A 22,115-nucleotide genomic window follows, 5' to 3' on the forward strand; every position below is an offset into this window, starting at 1 on the left:
ACAGCCCCACATTAAGACGAAGTAATTAGATACATGGCTTTCTCGAGGTAGTCCTGCTCAACAAAAATTAATCATTACCATGAGGTAATTATATTCGGACTTGTTTAAGGTCCCCCTGCATCCGGGCTTTGAATTTGAATTTGTTTGTTTTTGTCCAAACCTTGTCTTGCTCTGTGTATGTACATACAGATGTACTAAAAGGTGATTTTAAACCTTTTTATTGGTATACGTTTTTTATTAAATAAAGGTTTTGAGAGGTTAGAATTTTTTTCCTGCATGAGAACATAGATAAAAAAAATTACAAGCAGAAATAAGGCATTTTCTCAACGAAGAGAAAGTAACAATATGACTCTTAACTCTGTAAACTAAACAGCTACAGATTTTTAGGTGAATTAAATTCTTCAATTTCTTAAAACCCAAAAGGTTTCAAGAAAGATAAAAATTCAAACTCGAAACCCGCATATAAAGGAAATTAAGTGTATCTACCTCCTTTTCTGCGACACTTTAATTCTATCAGTAGTGAAGAATTTAACAGAATAATAAACCGTCGCAAACGCGCATACGGAAGTAGCTTCAGACGTACTTCACCCCAAACGGTCCCACCACAACTCGGGAACACTTAATTTCACTCTATTTCACCTATAGATTAATTTTTTGTAAAAATCTCATTTTGCCCCAACCACACCCCCTGGCGCCGAGGGGGTGTGGCACAACTCCGGAACACATAATTTTACTCTATTTCACCTATAGATTAAATTGCACTAAAAATCTCATTTTGCCCCGACCACACCCCCTGTCGCCAAAGGGGGTGTGGTCCGGTTGCCCCCAAAAGTTGATAGGATCCTCCCCCTGGGGTCCTATGTATGATGGCGAAAACCGATTTCGATTATCTCGATCCGTTCTCCTGATATCCTGCTGACAGACAGACGGACAGACAGACAGACAGACAGACAGACAGACAAAGTCTTCACATAAAGTAGCTGAAGCTACTTAATAAGTTCTTTCTCAACCCGATTCACATGCACAACGGCGAACGAAGTGGCACCAAACAGTGTGATGCAATACATTATGAAAATAGATTTCCAATTTTCGTCAGATTGGTGACTTTGAAAGTATTGAATCCCGAACAACAAGATGATGCAGAGGATTAAGTGTAAAAGTAGGGTGGACAGGGCGAGAAGTCGGAGTGAATTCGTGTACCAAGAGCACTTACAAGGTTTAAATGCTTTGTTGTCAAAAATTACTCAGATAGGATTTACCAAGAGACCCAGTTTAGCCATGAAGGTTACTAATGGAATGTTGGATTCATGGTGGGAAGGGAGCCGCAGCTTTTTTAAATTTTTAAGTATAGGCTGCATAATTTTCTTATCTTAAATTAAAGCAAAGTTGGTTAAATTGTTCCATCTACCAGACTATTGATTGCTGGTTGCAGTAAAGTTAGTCCAAAGCTGTATTGAGTAGTTGGCTTCAGTGTCAATATCAATTAAATAAATTTGTACGTGTCCAAAATTTGATCCTATTTTATCAAAAAAATTTTGAGCGACTTTACTCAATGGTTATGTACATTTCGTGTAATATTAAGGAGTTCTGATAAGTCTGATGCTGTTTATCTTCAGATCGGGACACACTTAACAAACTTATGGTAGGAAATGTGGCACTCGAAATTTTAATTTTTCCAACTTTGACCTGAACCATTTTGACAAATTCCAACAATCACACTAAATTCTTAAGCAAACGTTGTTACATTGACGTGGGCAACACAATTTTAAAATTTCAACCAAATTGAAGTGTCGCACTTCACTCTATCGCATTGAGAGTTATTTCTAATGTAACATGTAATAAGTATTGTCTATGGAATTGTGTCATGAGGTGACCGTTTACAGACGTAGATTTATGGCAATTCTTAAGGCTTTATTTTTGTCGGAAATAATTAAACGGTGTGGAATACTTGAGTTTTTGAAATTTAGACGATATCCTTTGAAATTATATGCACCGTGTCGAACCGTTTGAAATTCTGCAGTTTTGTAAATACACCTCCCCGCACGATCGGTATGATAAAAACCTGCTTGGGAGAAAGGTTGAATAAGATATGGAGACAACCACAATTACTGCTATTGTACATACGCATTTATTTATACTAGTCAAACTTTAACTCGGCCCTTTTAAATATTTTGTAACAAGATTTAGGTACGGAGCTCTTCGATTACTAGTACACTTTTGAATAAATTAGTGGCACGTGGGAGATAAGCCGAACCAATTTATGATCTTGTTACGTAGAGTAGTTAATTTAAATGCAAACGATAATAAAAAATACGTGCCTTCAGACGACACATATACCTATGTATGTACATATTTATTTGCAATTTTGAAATTAAAGGTTTTATTTAAATTACTTTTTTATTTCTTTAAATGTCCCTTGCGGAAAAATAGCTATTTTACATAGAAATTTAAAAATTTGTAGAAACACGTTCGTACAAAGGACTTCGAGGCTTTTAATTTTGCCTATCTTTGTAAAATATAAGATTAAAATTGGTTACTGTAATTTCGTAACTACATGGGAATAAAATGCAAATTTCCGGAGGTTCAGGTTAGTCAGATAATTGCACGCGTTGGTAAATAATTTGCACACTAAAGGGGATTAATAGGATCTTCCTTTTATTTCAACTAGTTTCCAATTAAAAGAATTCAACAGAAGTGTACGAATTAGAGTCCAAATATTGATAAAGTAGTACACCCACCAATTTTAATTATTTATTGGCAATTTAAGAACAAAAATCATCCCAAATAATTCAATTTATTGCCAATTTTCAGTAAAGAACTGGACAATTTGCATCACGGTATCCACCTTATTCTCATCCGACCAATTATCCCAGTGTCCACCGGGGTACAGCGTAAACTTATTCGTAACTCCGATCTCTTCCAGTTTCGCGCGTAAAATGTACATTTGCGATGCGGGAATGAGAAAGTCTAACGTGCCAAAGAACCCGATCGTTTTAGGGGAATCCGCATCCACGTGGTAAACCGGGCTGGCGGCGACATATTCTGCCGGGCATTCCGCGTGGAGACAGGGTCCCACAAAATTAAAGAAGCGTTCCCGCTCGGAATGGTTGTCGTAGGCGGGATCGGTGAGATCCGTGGGGCCGACAATATTCACGATGACCTTCACATTTCGGGCGACCTTGTCCCACGAGTAGCCGTACAGCGTGGCGAGATGACCGCCGGACGAGGTCCCGAACATGGCGAAGGTGACCGTTTGAGTGAACGTGTTCTGCATGAAGGTCACCACCGCGTCGATGTCTTCTAACTGTTTGGGAAATCCGGGGCTCGCGTGAGATCCTAAGATGTGGTAAATCCAATAAAATATCTTAATTTTGAGAAAAAATTGATCCTTATTTTTAATAATTATGTGACAGTCATTTGTTCAAGCTGCTTTTCGTAATATTGTAAAATCCGTAAATTCTGCAGAATTAAGTTATGTACAACGGTTGAAAAATGTTACAGTTATTTTTACAGAAAATTAGCCTGTAAATTCTTAAGGTCCCTGTGTAAAATTGTTTTACACTACGAACCGATTTTACAAATTGTGTCCAAATAACTGCGTCAATTGTGCCATTAATTTTGGAGCTTATTTAAGTATTTCTACTGATTCCGGAATAATAGAAATTTTTCAATTTTTTATCTGTGTTAGTGCAAAATTAGTAATAACTATTTAATAATCACGCTCTGTAAAATATGCGCAAGGTTAATTAAAATGCAATTTGACAGTAATTAATGTGCACATTCATTTGCACTGGAGTTAATTCGCATCTATTTAAGTAGATAAATTTATATGTAGGTGCATGGAAATTTGAAGAATTTTGATTAAACCCTGCACACGGTGATGTACCTACCGTGACGAAAGTTGATATTGACGATGCAAATCTCGGGAAAAAACATTTCCAAAAACGCCACAATTTCCCTCATCCCATCCTTGTCGCCACTGTCCCAGGACCCACCGTGGATTAGGATGATCACCTTGGAAACCTGCGTTGTGTCGTTGGAGGGCAGGTAAATGTCCATGATTTGATTGGGATCAACACCATAAGCCACGTCGGGAATGAGGACGCTCCCTGATTGCAAATATTGGCAAAAGAGTGTGCTTCAATTTTATTGTAATGATGTTAATCACCATTTTTAATTGGTTTAATTAGATAATTTAATTTATATTTCTGTTACCATGAATTGTCCCAGCGAGAGGAAGGAGTAGGACAGCAACTAGTTGAAATTTTAACATTTTGATTGGAAGATTTTTAGCAGTGCAAATTTTTTTTGCAGTTCTAAAGTCATGAATATGTAAGAAATTAACCACGTCTGCCAGCTTAAATACTCGGATTTCTCGAGTGTTTGCAAATGAGCTGATGTGGAACAAGCCGGGACAGAAGCAGAGCAGGGTTTATAAAACACCTGAAATGAATTCTAAGTACATTGATTTATTTATTTTGAGTAGATTGTTACGGCTGTAGAAGTTTTGTTTTCAGGAGATCACTAATCGTCAATTTTTAAAATGTCTTGGTAATCATGCCTGTTCAGTTGCATTCATTTGACTGATTGTGACTGTGAATGAAGATAAAATTCCTGTCATTTGAATGAAAATGAGTCAAGAATTCTGTAACTTCAGATGAATGACTGTAAATGAAATATATTTCACATCTTTAATTTTTTATCCCATATATGAATTAGACGTGGGGCGAAGTAAAAAATGAACTCTGATCAGGTGAAATGATATGAATTTGAAAGAAAATGACTGAATCGTTTGGAACCCTAACTTAAAAACTGAGTTGATAAAGTTGTTATTGCAGAATGCCTTGATAAGCACTTTATCATGTCGGGGTTTGGTGCTGTATGTACTCAATTCATTGTGTCGACGCTTGAACAATGGCCAATTATCCGTTGATGGATGATGACATGATCTAATTGAGAGCATAATCACTTGACCATCAATTAATTTTGATCTACATACAAACATACGATTAATTATTACAAGTGCATGTTACAGAGATTAAATATGAAAGTCTGTATAGTAGAAGAAACTGCCATGCACAATGACGACTGAAGTCTCCCAGTTTACAGAATAAAGAATATGAGGCCCTAATTCAGAAAAACGTCAGAGTTTCACATGTACATGTTTAGGTAAATAAACCGTCGTGCGAATAAGCCATACGATCAAGGGAACATACCTAAGTGTCCAATGAATTAATGACAGATCATAGTGCATAAATTATTCTTCAAACTATTGAGGGTAAATTTCCCGTTCTGTCACGTTGTGACGATATTTTCTAGCATCAAAAGAATAGTCACAAAGCAGAAGAAATAAACGGCCGAATATTTTACTTTCAGGTCGAACACGCGTTCAATACAAAATTCGTTATATACAATTTATTCCTATAAATACGCTTCATTTACATTCATTTAGATTTATTTGTGGATCCATCGAAGTGATTGGACACCTCGAAATGTTCCCTTGTATGACTGATATCATAGCTAGTATAGTAATTTAAATTATTTTTCAAAGTTCCGTCATTCCAAAAGCTGATATTTAAATGCCCTTTAAAAAATGTATCATCCTGCATGATTCATCCGCGTGTCAATGTCTCAATATCGTTTTTGACCGAATGGTAATAGATAACCAAAATGTCCCACCAGGTGACAAAAACCAAACCATCATAATAACTGAGTCATATGTACCAGCATCCTGCCGACATCGAATGTTACAAAACTATCCCCATGATAAAGCTTGCTTATCAATGCATTTGTCGATATGCTTGATATGCTCAATTTCAATATCTGATTATTAATTATCGATACACACGTCTAAATTAAATTTGTTGATGATTAGGTGACAAAGAAATTAAAAGTTCGTTCACTTGTGCTCAACTCGTCAATCGGAAAGCAAGCTGGTGCGACAAACAGACCACGAAATGTGATACCAATTTAGACATTAAATACATATTTGATCACAATGTCTGCAACACAAGAATCCACCTGTGCTATTAATAGTGTTGTATCTTACTACTCGTAAGAACACGTTTTTGAATTTGGTTACATACAACCTTAAGCTTTAATTTAAATAATTTGATCAACACTATTTTAGCATTCTGAAAAATTACCTTTACGGCATCGAGGAGAAAAACGAAACCAAACACAGACACCCCTGCAGTACAATGTCCATTTTGGCAATGTACGCTTGCATAATCGTTGGATGGATTGTGTAAGGATCTTTCTTTCAGATACATACAAAGATAAGTATTTTGTAAGCAAACTGCAGGGAGACGTGTTACCTCCCTTACAATGCAAGTCTTTTACGTGTACAACTCACTAGGGGTACCTTTTACCTGATAGGCGAAAAATGAGTTCTAATTTAACTTTTTGCATACATCATACTACGTTTCAAGCGTAAACTGCAAAATTTTTTCTGAAAATTCAATTCGCGAATTTTTTATTAGGCTCCGAAGATTGCGAAATAATGGGTGAAGGAGCAGGGGAGTGGGAGTGGAGGGCCGCCCTCCGAGGGCGAGGCTGACCGAGCTCGCGAGGTCAACTCTCCCATGCTCACTCCACCTCTTCATTCGTCACCCTCCGTTTGCATTTCTCCAAATAAATTTCAGCATTTCAATTGTGATTCACATTACCCAACCACTCACCAATAATTCAAAGTTTTTTAGCGCTGTAATTTTCTCTCATTATTATTGTCTAATTGTAAAAATAAATATGGCTACAATTATTAAAGTGTGTGAATCGTTATTAGAGTTAGCAAAATTAAAATACCCTGTTCCTGATACATCTTTAGTAGAAGATAATTTTAACTTGGATCAGTTAGCTAGTGAAGCACTTGTGTTAATTGAAAATTTATTGAATCCTGACAGCAGTGAACGTGAAACAGTTATTTCATTAGATATTGATTGTGACGATGAAATTGATATTTATGAAAATGAAGACGTTCCTGCAAGTGAAAACGACGCTAATTCACGTGAATCAGGTCTCGCATCATCCCAAGAATGGCAGGTCGAAAAAATCGGGCAAGAAGAATACAATCTTGAAGAAATGATAAAGATCGTGAATTTTTATAACAATGTTAAAACCAACAAATTGTTTCAAACCCAGCGACGTTTCCCAAAAGTTAGAAGTTATGCGTCAATCTCTCGGATGAAAACGTATGTTGATCAGAATGGTAAAAAGCTGGAGAAATTAAGTAAAGTGGAAACTTTTGTCAAGGAGAGATTTAATCATGCTAGACAATCTTTAATTCATGTTAGTGAAGTTGATTTAAAGCGTTGGGGAATCATCAAATCCAAAGATTTATCTTTACAATTTAAGGCTAGCTCAACATGGATTCACAACTTTAAGAAAAAAAATCGAATTGTTTCACGCAAAATAACGAAATATTTAACAAAAGCTGAATATGACAATAAAAGTAATGTCGAAGAAGCAGCCTACACGTTTGTGGAAAATGTCAACAAAAAACTTATAGGTGTTCAACCAGACCTTGTACTCAATTTTGACCAATCTGGATTTACATATGAATATTCACCGAAGCGGACTTTATCAATTAAAGGAGAGAAGGACACTCTTGGATTGGTTGTTTTGCACAATGCTAACACACATTCGTACACTGTGATGCCATTATTATCCATGAGTGGAAAATTTATCGGAAAATTATTAATTTGCCTCCAGGAACCACAAGGATATTTGGGTCCAATAGTCAAGAAAAATCTCGAGGTTCCATCCAACATTTATTTGGTCGCCTCCAAGTCAGGAAAGTTGGACAAAACTATTATGAAGAAATGGATTACTGATTGCGTTGCTCCATACATCAGTGAAAATAAAGCCATCCTAATTTACGATTCTTGGGCAGGACAAGTTGACGATTTGACCTACGAATCACTTTCAGAACAATGCAACATCCATCATTCAACCATTGGATAAATATATTTTCAGACAATACAAAATATTTCGTCGAAAGATATTTGAAAAAGTAGTCCTAGATTCCATTGATATCGATTTACATAAAAGACAAAACGTAATTAAAATGCAGTGCTTAATGTACAACCAGTTCCAGTCAGCTGCTTTTGAGCCGATGTTCAAATACGCATGGTTTGCATGCAACTATAAGAGTGACCGAGTGAAGTTTAAAAATGTGGCAGAAACATTATTTTCGACTAGTTTTGATGACTGTGAGGAGGAAATGTGCAATAGAGAGACTTTTATCAAATGTGCTCACTGCTCTGTTAATATGTGTTTTCATCACTTTTACATCGATAATCACTTTCATTCGGATGATTCAGATTTGGATGAACTCGCTTCGCTTAATTCAAGTCAATAAATGTAAGTACTTGAAGATTATTATATTATTATTTAAGAAAACATTATTATTGGATTGCTGAAATTTATTTGGAGAAATGCAAACGGAGAGTGACGAGTGAAGGGGTGGAGTGGAGTTGACCTCGCGAGCTCGGTCAGCCTCGCCCTCCTCTCCCACTCGCCCGCTCCTCCACCCATTATTTCGCAATCTTCGGAGCCTAATAAAAAATTCGCGAATTGCATTTTCAGAAAAATTTTTGCAGTTTACGCTTGAAACATAGTATGATGTATGCAAAAAGTTAAATTAGAACTCATTTTTCGCCTATCATGTAAAAGGTACCCCTAGTCAGATCGGGGTGGGACCAATTTTATTTTGTTCACCACAAAAAATAAGCATACCCGTATTTTTTCATTTTTCATAATGCGCTAATTTGAGCGCGAGGCGCGATTTTTAAAACATTTTCCAGCCAAAACCTCGCTTTTTAAAAATTCTGTAAATTTTCGAATTTTAATGCGAATCCAAAAATTCGAAAACATGTCTCTTCAGAATGAATTACTTGACTTGTAAAAAATCCAAATTTATTATTTTTTTAAAAATTAAAAATTTGAAAGAATTTGTAATTTTAATGAATTTCAAAAACTGGCAAAAAATTTTCAAAATCATATTTTGAGACAATTGGATTTTTCATAAGTCAGGCAAGTCATTCTGAAGAGACATGTTTTCGAATTTTTGGATTCGCGCTAAAATTCGAAAATTTACAGAATTTTAAAAAACCGAGGTTTTGGCTGAAAAATGGTTTAAAATTCGCGCCTCGCGCTCAAATTTGCGCATTAGGAAAAATGAAAAAATACGGGTATGCTTATTTTTTGTGGTGAACAAAATAAAATTGGTCCCACTCCGATCTGAGTTGTACACGTAAAAGACTTGCATTGTTAGACTAGATACATATATGTAAATACTTAAAACGTTGTTCGACGTAATCCTGAAAGAAAGGGTACAATTTGAATTAAAATTAGAAAGCATTTGTAGCAGAGGTCGACGCCGACAAATTTTCGGCGCCAGTTTTTGGTGATTTTTCGGCGGCGTCGGCGGCGCGCCGTCGCAATGTTAAAGGAATAGGAAATCAAATTTTTCGGAGGCGGCGGCGCGTAAAATGCATCGGCGTATGGCGGCGCGGCGGCGTGAGATCGGCGGCGTCGACCTCTGATTTGTAGTGTGTTTGTATCTTTTTATTTTGTGTTTAACACATTTTAACTTCCCGTCACCAAAGTTAAAAATGTAATGCTTGAACATTTATTTATTTTCCTTACAGAATGTTCATCAGTATCAATAAAGAGTATCAGGCCGTCTACCCCATATCTGATGTGACATCAACCCTAAAATTAAGGGGTGTCCTTGACACTCGAAACCTTTCAGTAACCGACCTTCATCCCGTTTTCCAAAACGATTCTAATATCTATCTCCGTGTTTGGGACGCGTTAGACTTAATTCCTGCTATAAATGACGCATCTACATACTAAGGGACTCATCATCAGTACAAACGTGGCTGTCACTGCTGCTCAAACTTTTTCAGAGAATACAACCTGCCCTGAGGTATGTGCAAAGTTTGTACCTTGTACGGCATGTAACAAGCCGTATACTATTACATACTCCTCTAATTCCATGGCACACGCACTTTTTAACTGGGCCAGAGCTTATTCTTAAAGGGGTAAATCAGGTAAATGTATATATAACCGGTGGTCACATTAATCCAACTTAACAGCTAAGGAATAGCTTAGCGAGCGAGTGGTGACAGAGATTGTACAAACACTCACGAGAGAAAATCACGTATTAACTGGCCATCATAACTGTTTACTAATATGATGTTTAAAGCTAACAAGGGACACTCACGACCTGTCGTTTGAGTCCAGAGTACCCACTATGTTTTTTAGAATCTACTAGGACCCCAGATGAAGGATTCATTCGTATTTCCGTGTAAAACTCATATTTGGCCCAATGGCGTGGCGCTAAACTTAAAAATTTGCATTTTCGACCAATTTCAAACCCCCATAACTTTTGCAGTTTATGTCGGATTTTTAAAATTTTATGCTTAAAATGATCAGAAAAGTCGAAATTTTAGAGAAAAAAATAAAAATAAAAAAATTTTAATTTTTGAGATATTTTTAGCATTTTTTCGACGAACCCGAAATTTCGAAATTTTGCGAAAAGTTAAAAGCGATAATTTTAGAAAAAATTTCATAGAATACGAAAGTTGAACATTTGTCATGATTTTTGCCAAAAATTTAGGAAATCCGCCCAGGATTTCAAAAGTTATGGCGGTTTTAAAATGAAAAACCGTCAAATTTGGCGAATTTGGCGCCACGCCATGGCGCCAAATATGAGTTTTACACGGAAATACGAATGAATCCTTCATCTGGGGTCCTAGTATATTCTAAAAAACATAGTGGGTACCCTGGACTCAAACGACAGGTCGTGAGTGTCCCTTGTAAGATTATTCCAAAACTTGACGCATGCGAGGATTATATCATAACCTCACCATATATTTTTTTTCTTTGAAGGAAATTGATGACAAGTTGTTCCACTGCATTACAAACCTAAATTGTCCTAAGGGCACTATACTACTGAAAGGACACGGAGTGCCTACCGGTAATTGTGTGGAAAGTGATATAGACGCGGCAATAAAGACGTGTGAAATAGAAGGATGGTGCCCTGTGGCACGAAATACTCGCCCTCTGTAAGCAAATTTTGCCTTATGCGGACCCAATTTTTCGCACTAATTCGCACTAATTGCATCCTTCTTCATGTATATTTAGAAAGTCCGGAAAAGCCCTCTTGTCCGAGGCCCACATTCTAACGATTTTTTTAAAGTCTACGGTCAGAATAGACGCGCTTGACGTTTCACTCAATAATATTAAACAAATTCAAAACATGAAGAACGGACCAGACATAGAATCATGTATTTTTGACCCAGACTCACCAATGGACCAACATTGTCCCAGATTTCGGCTTGGTGACATTATAAAATATGCTATTCAAGAGGGCAATAAAACTGGAGATGATCTCGATTTCGACCAAGTGGCCCTAGATGGCGGGGTTTTCATGCTTAAAGTAGCATACGACTGCGACATGGATTGCTATTGGAAGATTGCCTGCCCAAGTATAGCTTCAAACAGGTTGGTGTCCACCAGACGTATGACGGAAGTATTGAGCAAACCTCGCAGGGATATTCGTAAGTCAACTTATCAGACACATTAATTTAAGTTTTGACACTTTATGTGACAACACTTAAATTGATATGTGACGCACATATGTATCAATTCGTAAAACCGGCTTAAAATGAATGGCGATGATAGTTCAAAGCTCAAATTTTATGCAAACTTATACGTTAGAAATGGGACACATGCCAGGCTGATGCCTACATCCCAGAAGGAGAAAATGCGTACACTCTTAGCAAAACAGTATTGAATCATCACCAAAGGCCCTTTGGCAAAGGGGGAGCCGACATGACTTAACCAAATTGTGATAATATTTACCCCACATTGTGATAAATCTTCCCCACAATGTGCAAACGTAACACTGGATAGTGAGGATTTTACACATTGTGGGGAAGATTTATCACAATGTGGGGTAAATATTATCACAATTTGGTTAAGTCATGTGGGCTCCCCGTTTGGTGATGATTCATTCTGATTCAATACAGTTTTGCTAAGAGTGTAGCAATTTCAGAAAATATAAACTTTCTACTGCACATTTTCTCTAATTGGTGGTGCAAATATCTTTGCCAGATCAGTGCATTGTGCGATCGTGTCTTTTATAAGCTGCATACTAATTATATTTCTGATCCTTTGAAATCAGTTTGTTCAGCATTTGAGTGCATACGCTGGGAGACGTCCATTTCATTTTATGAAAATCCACTTTGAAATACACGTATTGCTTTTTACAACGTTTTCATAATATGCTGAATGTTTCAGATCTGTAAACTACTACGCGTACAATTTAAGAGCCGTAGTTATGTATGACGGGATAAGAATAGCCGTGAATATTGAAGGAAAAGCGAGAAATTTCACATGGACAGCATTGTACAGCGAAATGGGAGTTTTCTTTAGTTGGCTTTCCGCAGTGGTGAGTAGACTCAAAACAAAACTGTGTCAATATACGACTTAACCGCCTTGGTTACAATTGTGATTCCGAGTAGTAATGAATTTTTTCCGTCTGGTCATAACATTATAACTACCCGTATCAAAATCATCATAACTCGGATTCAACCTTTTAACAAAGGCGGTTAAGTCATATATTGACACCGGCGGTGTTGATTCGAAAAATTTTTATTTTGAGTGTAGACCTACTTTATTAATTACGGGATAACTTTGAGTAATGGACTTCAATGCTTGAAATTACCTTAGTTTAGCACAGTGGCGCTTCTTACGGGTTGTTTCTTGCTGCCATACCTGAAAAATAAAAATGTACCCACTTCATCAAATTGTAACTGTTCGTGTCATGCTGGTAATGTGGAACCGGATCCAAGCAATGCTTCAGAAGATGTGGAACCACTTGTCCCTTGACAGAATGGACGCACGTGTGGCGCAAGAAGATGTAACGATTGAATTAAATATTTATTTTGTATAAATTCATATGTACATATGATGATATCCAAATTTACGCTATTTTAGGCTGTTGTAAGTAAAGAATCTAAGTAGGAGTATCTGCATAAAATTGTTTATTTCTTGTAATTTCAATACGTTGTATCTTTAAAGTGACAAAAAACAAAAATAATACTGGAAAAGTATGTCAACTATGCATAATTATGTATTTATATGAGTACATGCATATACATATGTAGCAAGTTATTCATAATTGATGCACCAAGTTAAGATATGTATGTATTATGCAGATGCATATGTATGTTGAAACCAAGTTCCATGCAAATCAATATCTTCTTCGAGTTAAGTTGATTCGGCTTTCTATGCAAATTGGGATGAACATGGAAAAGCGATGGGGGCATGTTTGTGTATCTCTCGTCCACACTTTTCATCTCACACAAATGAAATTCATGTAGTATCAACTTGCCGACCAACAGAAACTATTAGTCCAGTACATGCTCCGCGTACATTTTTCGCTCGAAACCATGAGAACCAAATATTCCCACTGTAAAGCACTGCCTCATGTCACACATCGACGATGACTTGAACTTCTGAATTACGTGACAGAAATAGTACTTCCAAGTGCGAGTATGAATTTTGATGCACTCGGCTTTTATGATATCCATGAGAAATGAAGATGTTTACCGAAATTTTGCAAACAAATACTTTTCATTCATTTGTAATAATAACCAGAATGTATTTCTTCAGTTAAAAAGTATATATTGGTTAATTAGATGTGATTAAATAGCAAAATAATCCATCTAACAATTCTCCGTTCAATCAACTTCATATAATATCAATGTAATCAACACAACACGATCTGTGTAAAAGGAAATAGAGAGTAAAACAAATGACCATAGTTAACACTTCAAGCAAGCTTAATTAAAATTTACTCAAAGTTGAACCAAATTCGATCCGGAGTGACCGATTGTCAAAAATTGTGGACAGACCCATTATTGTGAGCCCTAAGTTACCACTGACTATAGGTACTTCTATTTATATAATACACACGTTACATACGTTAAAAAATCGTAAACAATATTTATGTAGATATGTAGATAGTAAATACATAAATAATAAATAAATTGTACTGCGCAAAATTTCTATGTGGATAGAGATGATGCAACCTAAATAAACTATTTCGTAGTAATCGCGATTAAGGCATTGGTAGTAGTTACGGAAATTATACAACTTACCCACAATCAATTAAACAATTTGCGAACAGTAGTAATTTGCAAATGATGTAAATATGTACTTATGTATGTATGTATGTATATTTAATAAGTTTATTTTTATAAATTACACGCGCGAGATAATGACATTAACTAGATAATAGAAAGGCTAGCGAACAAGATAGATAAAATTAATACATGTTTTGTAATAAATTTACTATGACCTGAACAGTATGTAAACGATGCTGCAAACTTTTAAACTTTACATGTAAAATTTGTCTCTTGTTTTCATACCCAGTTCAGTAGTCAATCCTATCGAATCCGATTCATGGTATACAAACTGTTTTTCTCGGATCCGTTGGACCAACTTTAGCCTCAAATATGAGATAAGTACCGGACTTCATATTTTACATTTCTAAATCCTACATCATGTGAAACAATATAACATTTCTCGATACGAATAATTTAATACATATCGCCCTTTTTACCATTCCATAAGCTTGAAGTCCAACATTAATTAATAGCTTAGCGGAACATAGAAATTTGACCATAGTATTGTACACGGTGGTTAGCAGAATTAATTACTACCTTAACTAATCTACCACGCGTACATATCATCTACCCAGCAAAATAGTATCTTTTCCCGACCCATATTTTTAGTAATCAAGTAAGCAAAATTTTTCCCGCTTGTCAACCAGTGGCGGGGCTAGGATATTTTCGGACGTGGGCACCAGAAAATTTTTTTATCCGTAACCCCTCCCTCCCCCAACTTCGTGTTTTTCCTGCGTAAGGATTGCTTTGGTTTATCCGACTTACATACATACAATGCGATGGTGCCAGGTGTAACCCTCCGACTTCGTTGAAATTTTAAAATTATGTGATCCAACTCAATGCAACTTTACAACTATTGAGCATTTTACTTAAGCGGGCCGATTTCTCTACCATGGTCTCAGTCCGTCTCCCGTGTTAATCAAGTGGGAATATGATTGGTGAAACATGAAACATGGTTTCTGACGGACCATTGCATGAAGATTTCAATAAAAAATAGTACAACTTTCTAAAAAAATGTCCAGCCTGCTTAGTTTACCCGGGAAATCTTGTAACAGTTCTTTTGCGAGTACCAGGTAAATTTTCTGTCAAAATTTTTCAGATCGATGTAAATTTTGCGATTCCAATCCGACTTCAAACATTCAGAAATACGTTTATCGAGAATTGACAATGCGATGGTGTGAGGTGGTTATCGCCGATATCGACCGAACTAATTTTTCTTAGGTGAGGCTATGGTTACTGAAAAAATACCTAAGTAAGCATTCACTCGGGTTCTGAAAAGTGACCACAGCCCATAACTTTGTCATTTCTCAACCGATTTCGATGAAATAAAAGCCCAGAGTCAATTATAATCATGAAGAACCCAATTCTCAGCTGCCATGCACGAACTCTTCTTATTTTGTGATTAATCGTTCAAAAACCACTTCTATGACAACATTTTGCCTTATTATGCAAAAGTGAAGCATTTAACAGAAAATGTGCGTGGATGGAAACGTGACAAATATAGCTACCTTTCATTTAAAATTATAATCATCAAAATCGGTTGAGAAATGAAAAAGTTTTCCCTTTGACAAAAAATGAACCTTTGGGTTTAGGGCCGGCGCTGAAGGGGTCAGGTCGCCTAGCAATTGAAAAGCTTTGATTCAAATTTTTAAAAGGTGCAAGTGTAAATATGTAAAATTTCCTAACAGGCAGGGCATTTTACATGATATTTTGCAAAGACTAAATGAGACGAGGTTGTATAACGTCATTTAGTCTTTGCAAAATTTTGCATCCGTCAGATAATTTTCATAATCAAAATTTTTCTTAACAAATTTTCAACACCTATTTCAAATATTTGAACCAAACCTTCGTTACTCATTCATCGCGATATTACCAATTAAAAGCTTAAAATAAACTAAACCCTTAAAAGGATTGCTTAGGTGAGCCTGGAGTATGTGCGATTAAAAGTTTGAAATAACCCCCTCCCTCCTCCCACCCTGGACAGAAATTCTTGGTAAAATGAGCATCACCGCCCTGGGAATAATTTCATCACGGTTAAATAATTTCGCCCCCAAATATCATGTACTTGGTCTATATTAAGTAAATCAATTCTTGCAGTTTACGCATCTACTGGTTTTATCGTTAGAATGACCATTGGAGGCTGTTGATCTTTCGTTAATAATGTACAGTAACATTATTGAAAAGTTCATTCGGTAAGTGAAAAGAGACATGGGCTGGGGCTTATTTCACTTTGAGTGCGGAGCCAAGAGACAGATAATCAGCCATTCTTAGATATGTTTATGTAAATTCTATATGCTAATCCTTTATGTTATATTTGCACTGCAAAAATGTGTGCAATTCAAAAATTATTCCCAGGGTGGTGATGCTCATTTTACCAAGACTTTCTGTCCAGGGTGGGAGGAGGGAGGGGGTTATTTCAAACTTTTAATCGCACATACTCCAGGCTCACCTAAGCAATCCTTTTAAGGGTTTAGTTTATAAATTGTTAACGCTAAAAAATAAGTGGACCCGTAGTTTTGCGTTTTCTGAATGGACATGATTAGGCCCGTGGCGGGATCTAAAAATCAGTCAAAATCCGGATTTAAAAAAAGAAAACGCTGCAACCTTTCGAATTTTAACCCGATTTAAAAAATTAAACACATTTTTTTCTCAGAATTACTTCCCTGAAATTACAAGAATTCATTTAAAAAACTTTTAACTTTCACAAAATTATGGATTTCAGCATTTTTAAAAATTCAAAAACGGCATGAAAATATCAAATTTTAAAATTTGTAAAAATCAGTTTATATTTGCAGTTTATATTTGGAACTAATTCTGGGCAAAAATTTTGCTTAATTTTTGAAATCGCATTAAAATGAGAAAAGAGTCGATTCGAAAAGGGTTTCGAAAAATCGTGATTTTGACGGAATTTATGTAAATTCCGCCATTGGCGAAAACATGCGCATTCTGAAAACCGCAAAAATATATGTCCGTTATTTTGTAGCGTGAACGATTTAAAATTAGTCCGATCAAAATCAGCGGTAACCACCTTACACATCTTCATTGTTAGCACAATTGTAAAAAAGTAGCAATTTTTAGAAATTGTTCAAAAAACAAAGTTGTGGAAAGGTTTTGAAATTTTGAAATTAGATAAATTGTGAGAAATATTGAAAAAAATCAAAAAATTCTGAAATTATTATTTTCCAACGTATTTTTGTAAAAGAATACCTTAGAACATCCCTCTCTCCAAGGCCCCAAAAATGCATAACTTTAATAATTTATATCATGAAAAGTTGATCGAGCTACAATCCAATTTTTTTATCAATAAACAATCAACTCTTTATCTTCATGTTAAAAAAAATCTGGCCTGTAGCTCGATCAACTTTTGGAGCTAGAGCCATAATCCCGAGGGGGTTTTTGTCAAATTTATTACCCGAAAAAGCTAAAAAGTGGTCACCTGGTTGCCAACCAAAAATCACATAAAAAATATCCCAAAAATACAGCTTCGCGTAGCCCCAGCCAGGATTTATTGTTAAATAAATTTAACTCCTATTTCGACCAGACCAATTTTACTGGACAGAAACAATCACTTTTATGTGTATATATGGATTTAAAAAGCTAAACTTAAAAATTTTGCACAATTTAAAAATATGAAACCTTATATGCTTGGTATTACAGTACGTAACATATATTCAGCTACGATGTATTAATAGCGAGTTACACCCAGCCAAAAATAATTTTTTGTATATATATAATGATGCTCAATGACCATGGATTCAAAAATTAATTGATGCATTTTTAAGTGGGTATTTTTGGTCAACGGGGTCATTTATAATGAATAATTCAGGGTCATTTTTTTAATTGGAAATCCCAGAATTTTTTGGGTAACTTACTTGTCACTTTGAATTTTCAATTCATATAGCACTTCCTGGCCTTTGATTGAATAGAAAAAAATGAACGTTTCAAAGTTTGGCTAAATTCAATTCTCGTCATCCATGCTAGTTTTATTTCAAGCATATTTTTTGAAAAATATGATTCGAAAGGTCCACTTAAAAAATATATTCGACTTAAAAAACGTCTAGATATAGTTTTAAAAAAACACATTACGATTTTTAAGTCAACATAATTTTGTCTAAAAATTTAACACAAAATTTTGTTTCTAAATTCGCATGCGGGGCCTCATGGCGTTTTTCGACCAGTCCCAAGTGCTGGGCGCACATTCCCACCTGCCAACAATTTCCTCGTTGTCGATTTTTTAATGTCTCGGACAGGTTGAAGGTCAGAGTTATTTTTCTGAGGCGCCGGAAAACAACTTTATGGATAATTTTTTTAAACTTTGCAGTGACGATTTAAGTTTCGTAAGATGTTGTCATCAAAAATCATGTCAATTTTACGAAGCTTAACCCCTTCTTTTTTTGTAAAATATTTTACGATACTAAAGATACGAAGAAATAATGAACACCCATACTATTTTTTTTATTTGATGCGACATGTGTTTAGAAGAAAAATGAGCAATCGTCTGACCATGTACGATTTTTCCGATTACCAGTTACCACTGGATTTTTTCGCCAAAGACAGGTTTCTGGTCGCGAAAAACATGAATTAAAATCGCTACCACGGCGAAAAATCGAAAACTTAAATATTTATTTGCACATGTACAATCTGGATGTGGTCACACTTTGCTCACTTTTAACTTCATATTCGTTCATACACTCACCGGAACAATTATTTGGCAGAAGGAACAACCTGTACTGAAATGCATATTCCAGGAAAAGTTCAAGAGATTTTCGGGTGATTATTTTTGTTTTTATTAGATAAAGTAACTGGTAATGACATACCAAAATACCAATCTCGAAAAAAAATTTTGAGTGGGGTAAACCAACATTTTCCCACGAACAGTTAAAATCAAATCCGGAACAATTATTTGGCATTTTCGTGTATCGAACGAAAAAATAGTTATTTCGAGTTGGTAAGCACTTTTTTGGTTTTATATAGTTAGAAAATGTATTTTGCTTCATTTCTACGCAATTCCGACATTTAACAGATAGCTCCAATGAAGCCGAAGAGAGCGTCATTTGACCACCTTACCAGGGTCATTAAGTATTTTGTGGGGGATGCTACTGGCAGCCCAAAATTTTGAAACTGCACAAAATACCTCCCACAATAGTGGAGTATACCATTGCATACTATTAATCCAGCAGGTTGATTTAAATAAGCTTGGACGAGACCGAAAGTCAATATTTTCCTCGCCGAAGACGATGGCCATTGTCAAGAAAATCATGGTCAACCCGAAAGTTTCTATTTCACATATCGAAACTCAACATGGAAATCAACTTGACATCTCAGCTGATCAGAAAAACACAATGAGACTGAACGATAAAATTTTTCCGAACTAGGAAGAAGCCCCCCATGTCAAAAGGTAACATCAACATATGGCGTTCATTTGCGCTCATCAACAGAGACCAAAATTTCTGGGACCCGATTTTATGGACTGGCGTTACTAAATAGTTGTAGTTACTCTCATTAGGCGATAAAAAATAGATAGTTCCACGTCTCTTATGTTGCTTTAGAGTTTGAGCCAGGACAACAAGGTTGACACATTTTTTGCCCACCACGATTAACTCAAAATCGCATTTTCGTTTGATCCAATTGAAATAATATCTAGTGTAGAGGGGCACAAAATTACACGTACTTCCACTATGTTGACAATGTCAACATAGTGGAAGTACGGTATTTTTTTCTAAAGCTACTGAGTTTAAGAACTTCAACTTGTAGCGAACTGAAATAAAATTAACGGATCATTTCATAATGAACAACATCATCAGTTCCTGCTGCATGTATTACAAATATTAGGAAGGACGCTGCGAAAATAATATTTCACCTGTGTTCGAATCAAAAATCGAATCATCACTAACTGCTTCAAACCACAATGTTACCGACTTGTAGTATAAAGGGAGCAAATCAATTTCGTAAATAAGAAATTGAAAAGAACAGTTACTCATTATAGGAAATTATTTTCTGAGGAACAACGCCTAATAAACTTGAACATGATTGCCTTAAGCATAGAGATTGAGCTGATGCGTTTGATGGGAGAAGTTCGTCAAACAATATTGCATTAGGAATTAAAACCTAATTGCGCTATAGAAACTTGCGGGGTACTATGTCCTGGATTTGTTCGCCGTGGTATGTACCACGAGACATAAAGTAACACTGGAGCCAGGTTGAACTCCCGCTAATAAACTCTGTCGGAATTTAGCCCAAAATTCTAACACAATAGTGATGAGTAATCAGGTCCACACAAAAGTACCAATTTTGTGGGCCCACTATAGACGAATATGAGGTTTCTGTAACATACCATTCATTACCATTAGGCTCCAATTCCTATTTTCTACCAAAGACTGGATATACTAGTATAAGCTAAACGATTCCTGGTGACTTGGTTCAACGTGTACATCTCGCTATTAGTCATTTCTGGGTTAATCACTTTAGTTCTTATCACAGAACAATGTCATACCAGTTACACACTCTTGATCGTCATGAAAGAACTGCATAGCCCAATTTCCTGGCCTCCACTTATATTCGCAGTGGAAGAAAGGGATCGGATTGCCACCATATCACTGGTAAAACTAAAACTTCCTCAATCTTATTTACATTCTAATTATTATCTACTACTTTTAAACCCGTTGAATGTGTGTTTATGTGAAATAATGGTTGATTTGTCCTAAACACAAACTAGGGCAAAATCTGGATGCCACCAGGCGAGTTTCTGAAACGTACTCTAGGAATTAGCATAGGTTCAGTAAAGGGTTGTTAAATTCTTATGAATAATTAAATACAGTCTAGTGTGGAAATTTAATCAATTCCGTCTTTGAATGATTTCGTGCCAAACAATGGATGAAGGATGGTTTTTCCAACGCACTACCCCCAAAACCAACTGTGATAGACTCAATGGGGTATCAGAACTCTCTTGTTATGGATCAAGGTGCAATTCAGGGTGGATTTTGGTAGAAAAATAAAATAAACATTATTTTTAAATTGTCTGCTCCTGAATTTACTGAATTCCACTTTCCGGCAATTCCCCGAGGTCTGAAGAGCCAATTCACTTCGTTTTTTTAATTCAAGTTTATCGTACAAATCCATTCACACCCAACCACCCATATAAGCCGATACTACGAGTGGATACAGAAACCCATCCGAATCAAACTCTAGGCGAATACTGAAATTTGGTATGGAATGCGCTATTTAACTGTAATGTAAGTGACTTTTGAAATCAAGGGAAGGTTATACATTGAATAACCTTCTAAAGCATTTTCCAACTCTAATCATAAATAGCTCGTCTTTAGTTCGTCCAGATTACAAATGTACTGGCTCACAGAATAACTTAGACTCCGTTGTGGAGAACATGGAACATCTTTCTAAATTATATCTAGGTATTTACTCTTAATTACATAATAGCGTCAAAGATGTATGAACTACTTTATATACATTGATATTAAATTAAAATTACAGATATCGAGTGCATCGAGTGGCTGGCAGTATGCCGACGACGAAACCAATGTGCTGCAAGTGAAATACCGGTCCTTAAGCTTGGTACTGTCTCCTGAAAGCGACAGGATTGCGCTGATACATTAGTTATGATCATCTTCTCGTCTCCTAGCAACAGTTGCACTTGACGTATTGCTGGTTGTGTAAAGTCTATTTAAAAATGGAATCAGGTCGTTATTCGATTGCTAAATGTAAATCTTTACGCTTTAGCAAGATACACAAATGTAGAATTGATTTAATTACTTACATAAAATTGCATTATTCTTCCGCTATTTTTATTTGGAATTGATCCAAATTTAGACTGTTCTTTATTATCTTTTTTGTAGAATTTCTGTAAATAAATAAATTTTTAAAAATTGATTAATTAGCTGTAAATCCTTTCCATTTTGA

The 22,115-nt window shown here is 35.8% G+C and overlaps 2 protein-coding genes across 3 annotated transcripts; one reads left to right on the top strand and one right to left on the bottom strand.

The window, feature by feature from the left end:
* Positions 1-2,637: 2,637 nt before the first annotated feature.
* On the bottom strand, positions 2,638-4,376 carry LOC110859643 (esterase LipQ). Its single transcript, XM_022108608.2, has 3 exons — positions 4,216-4,376; positions 3,891-4,109; positions 2,638-3,336 (listed from the first exon to the last, which is right to left on the bottom strand). Exons 1-3 carry the CDS (start codon positions 4,271-4,273, stop codon positions 2,795-2,797), a joined length of 819 nt encoding a protein of 272 aa, XP_021964300.1. The 5' UTR covers positions 4,274-4,376; the 3' UTR covers positions 2,638-2,794.
* A 1,543-nt stretch (positions 4,377-5,919) lies between these two features.
* Positions 5,920-13,122, top strand: LOC110859705 (P2X purinoceptor 3). 2 transcript variants are annotated; one of them, XM_035859706.1, is made up of 7 exons: positions 5,920-6,054; positions 6,131-6,247; positions 9,651-9,931; positions 10,897-11,072; positions 11,152-11,567; positions 12,310-12,460; positions 12,742-13,122. In XM_035859706.1, the coding sequence occupies exons 3-6, from the start codon at positions 9,839-9,841 to the stop codon at positions 12,315-12,317; spliced, it is 693 nt and encodes a 230-aa protein (XP_035715599.1). In that variant the 5' UTR covers positions 5,920-6,054; positions 6,131-6,247; positions 9,651-9,838; the 3' UTR covers positions 12,318-12,460; positions 12,742-13,122. The 2 variants fall into 2 exon arrangements, with proteins under 2 accessions (XP_035715599.1, XP_035715598.1); XM_035859705.1 differs by lacking the exons at positions 5,920-6,054; positions 6,131-6,247 and adding an exon at positions 6,529-8,361.
* Positions 13,123-22,115: the final 8,993 nt, after the last annotated feature.

This window comes from Folsomia candida, unplaced genomic scaffold (assembly GCF_002217175.1).
Source record: "Folsomia candida strain VU population unplaced genomic scaffold, ASM221717v1 Fcan01_Sc027, whole genome shotgun sequence".
In the NCBI taxonomy this organism is placed as follows: domain Eukaryota; kingdom Metazoa; phylum Arthropoda; class Collembola; order Entomobryomorpha; family Isotomidae; genus Folsomia; species Folsomia candida.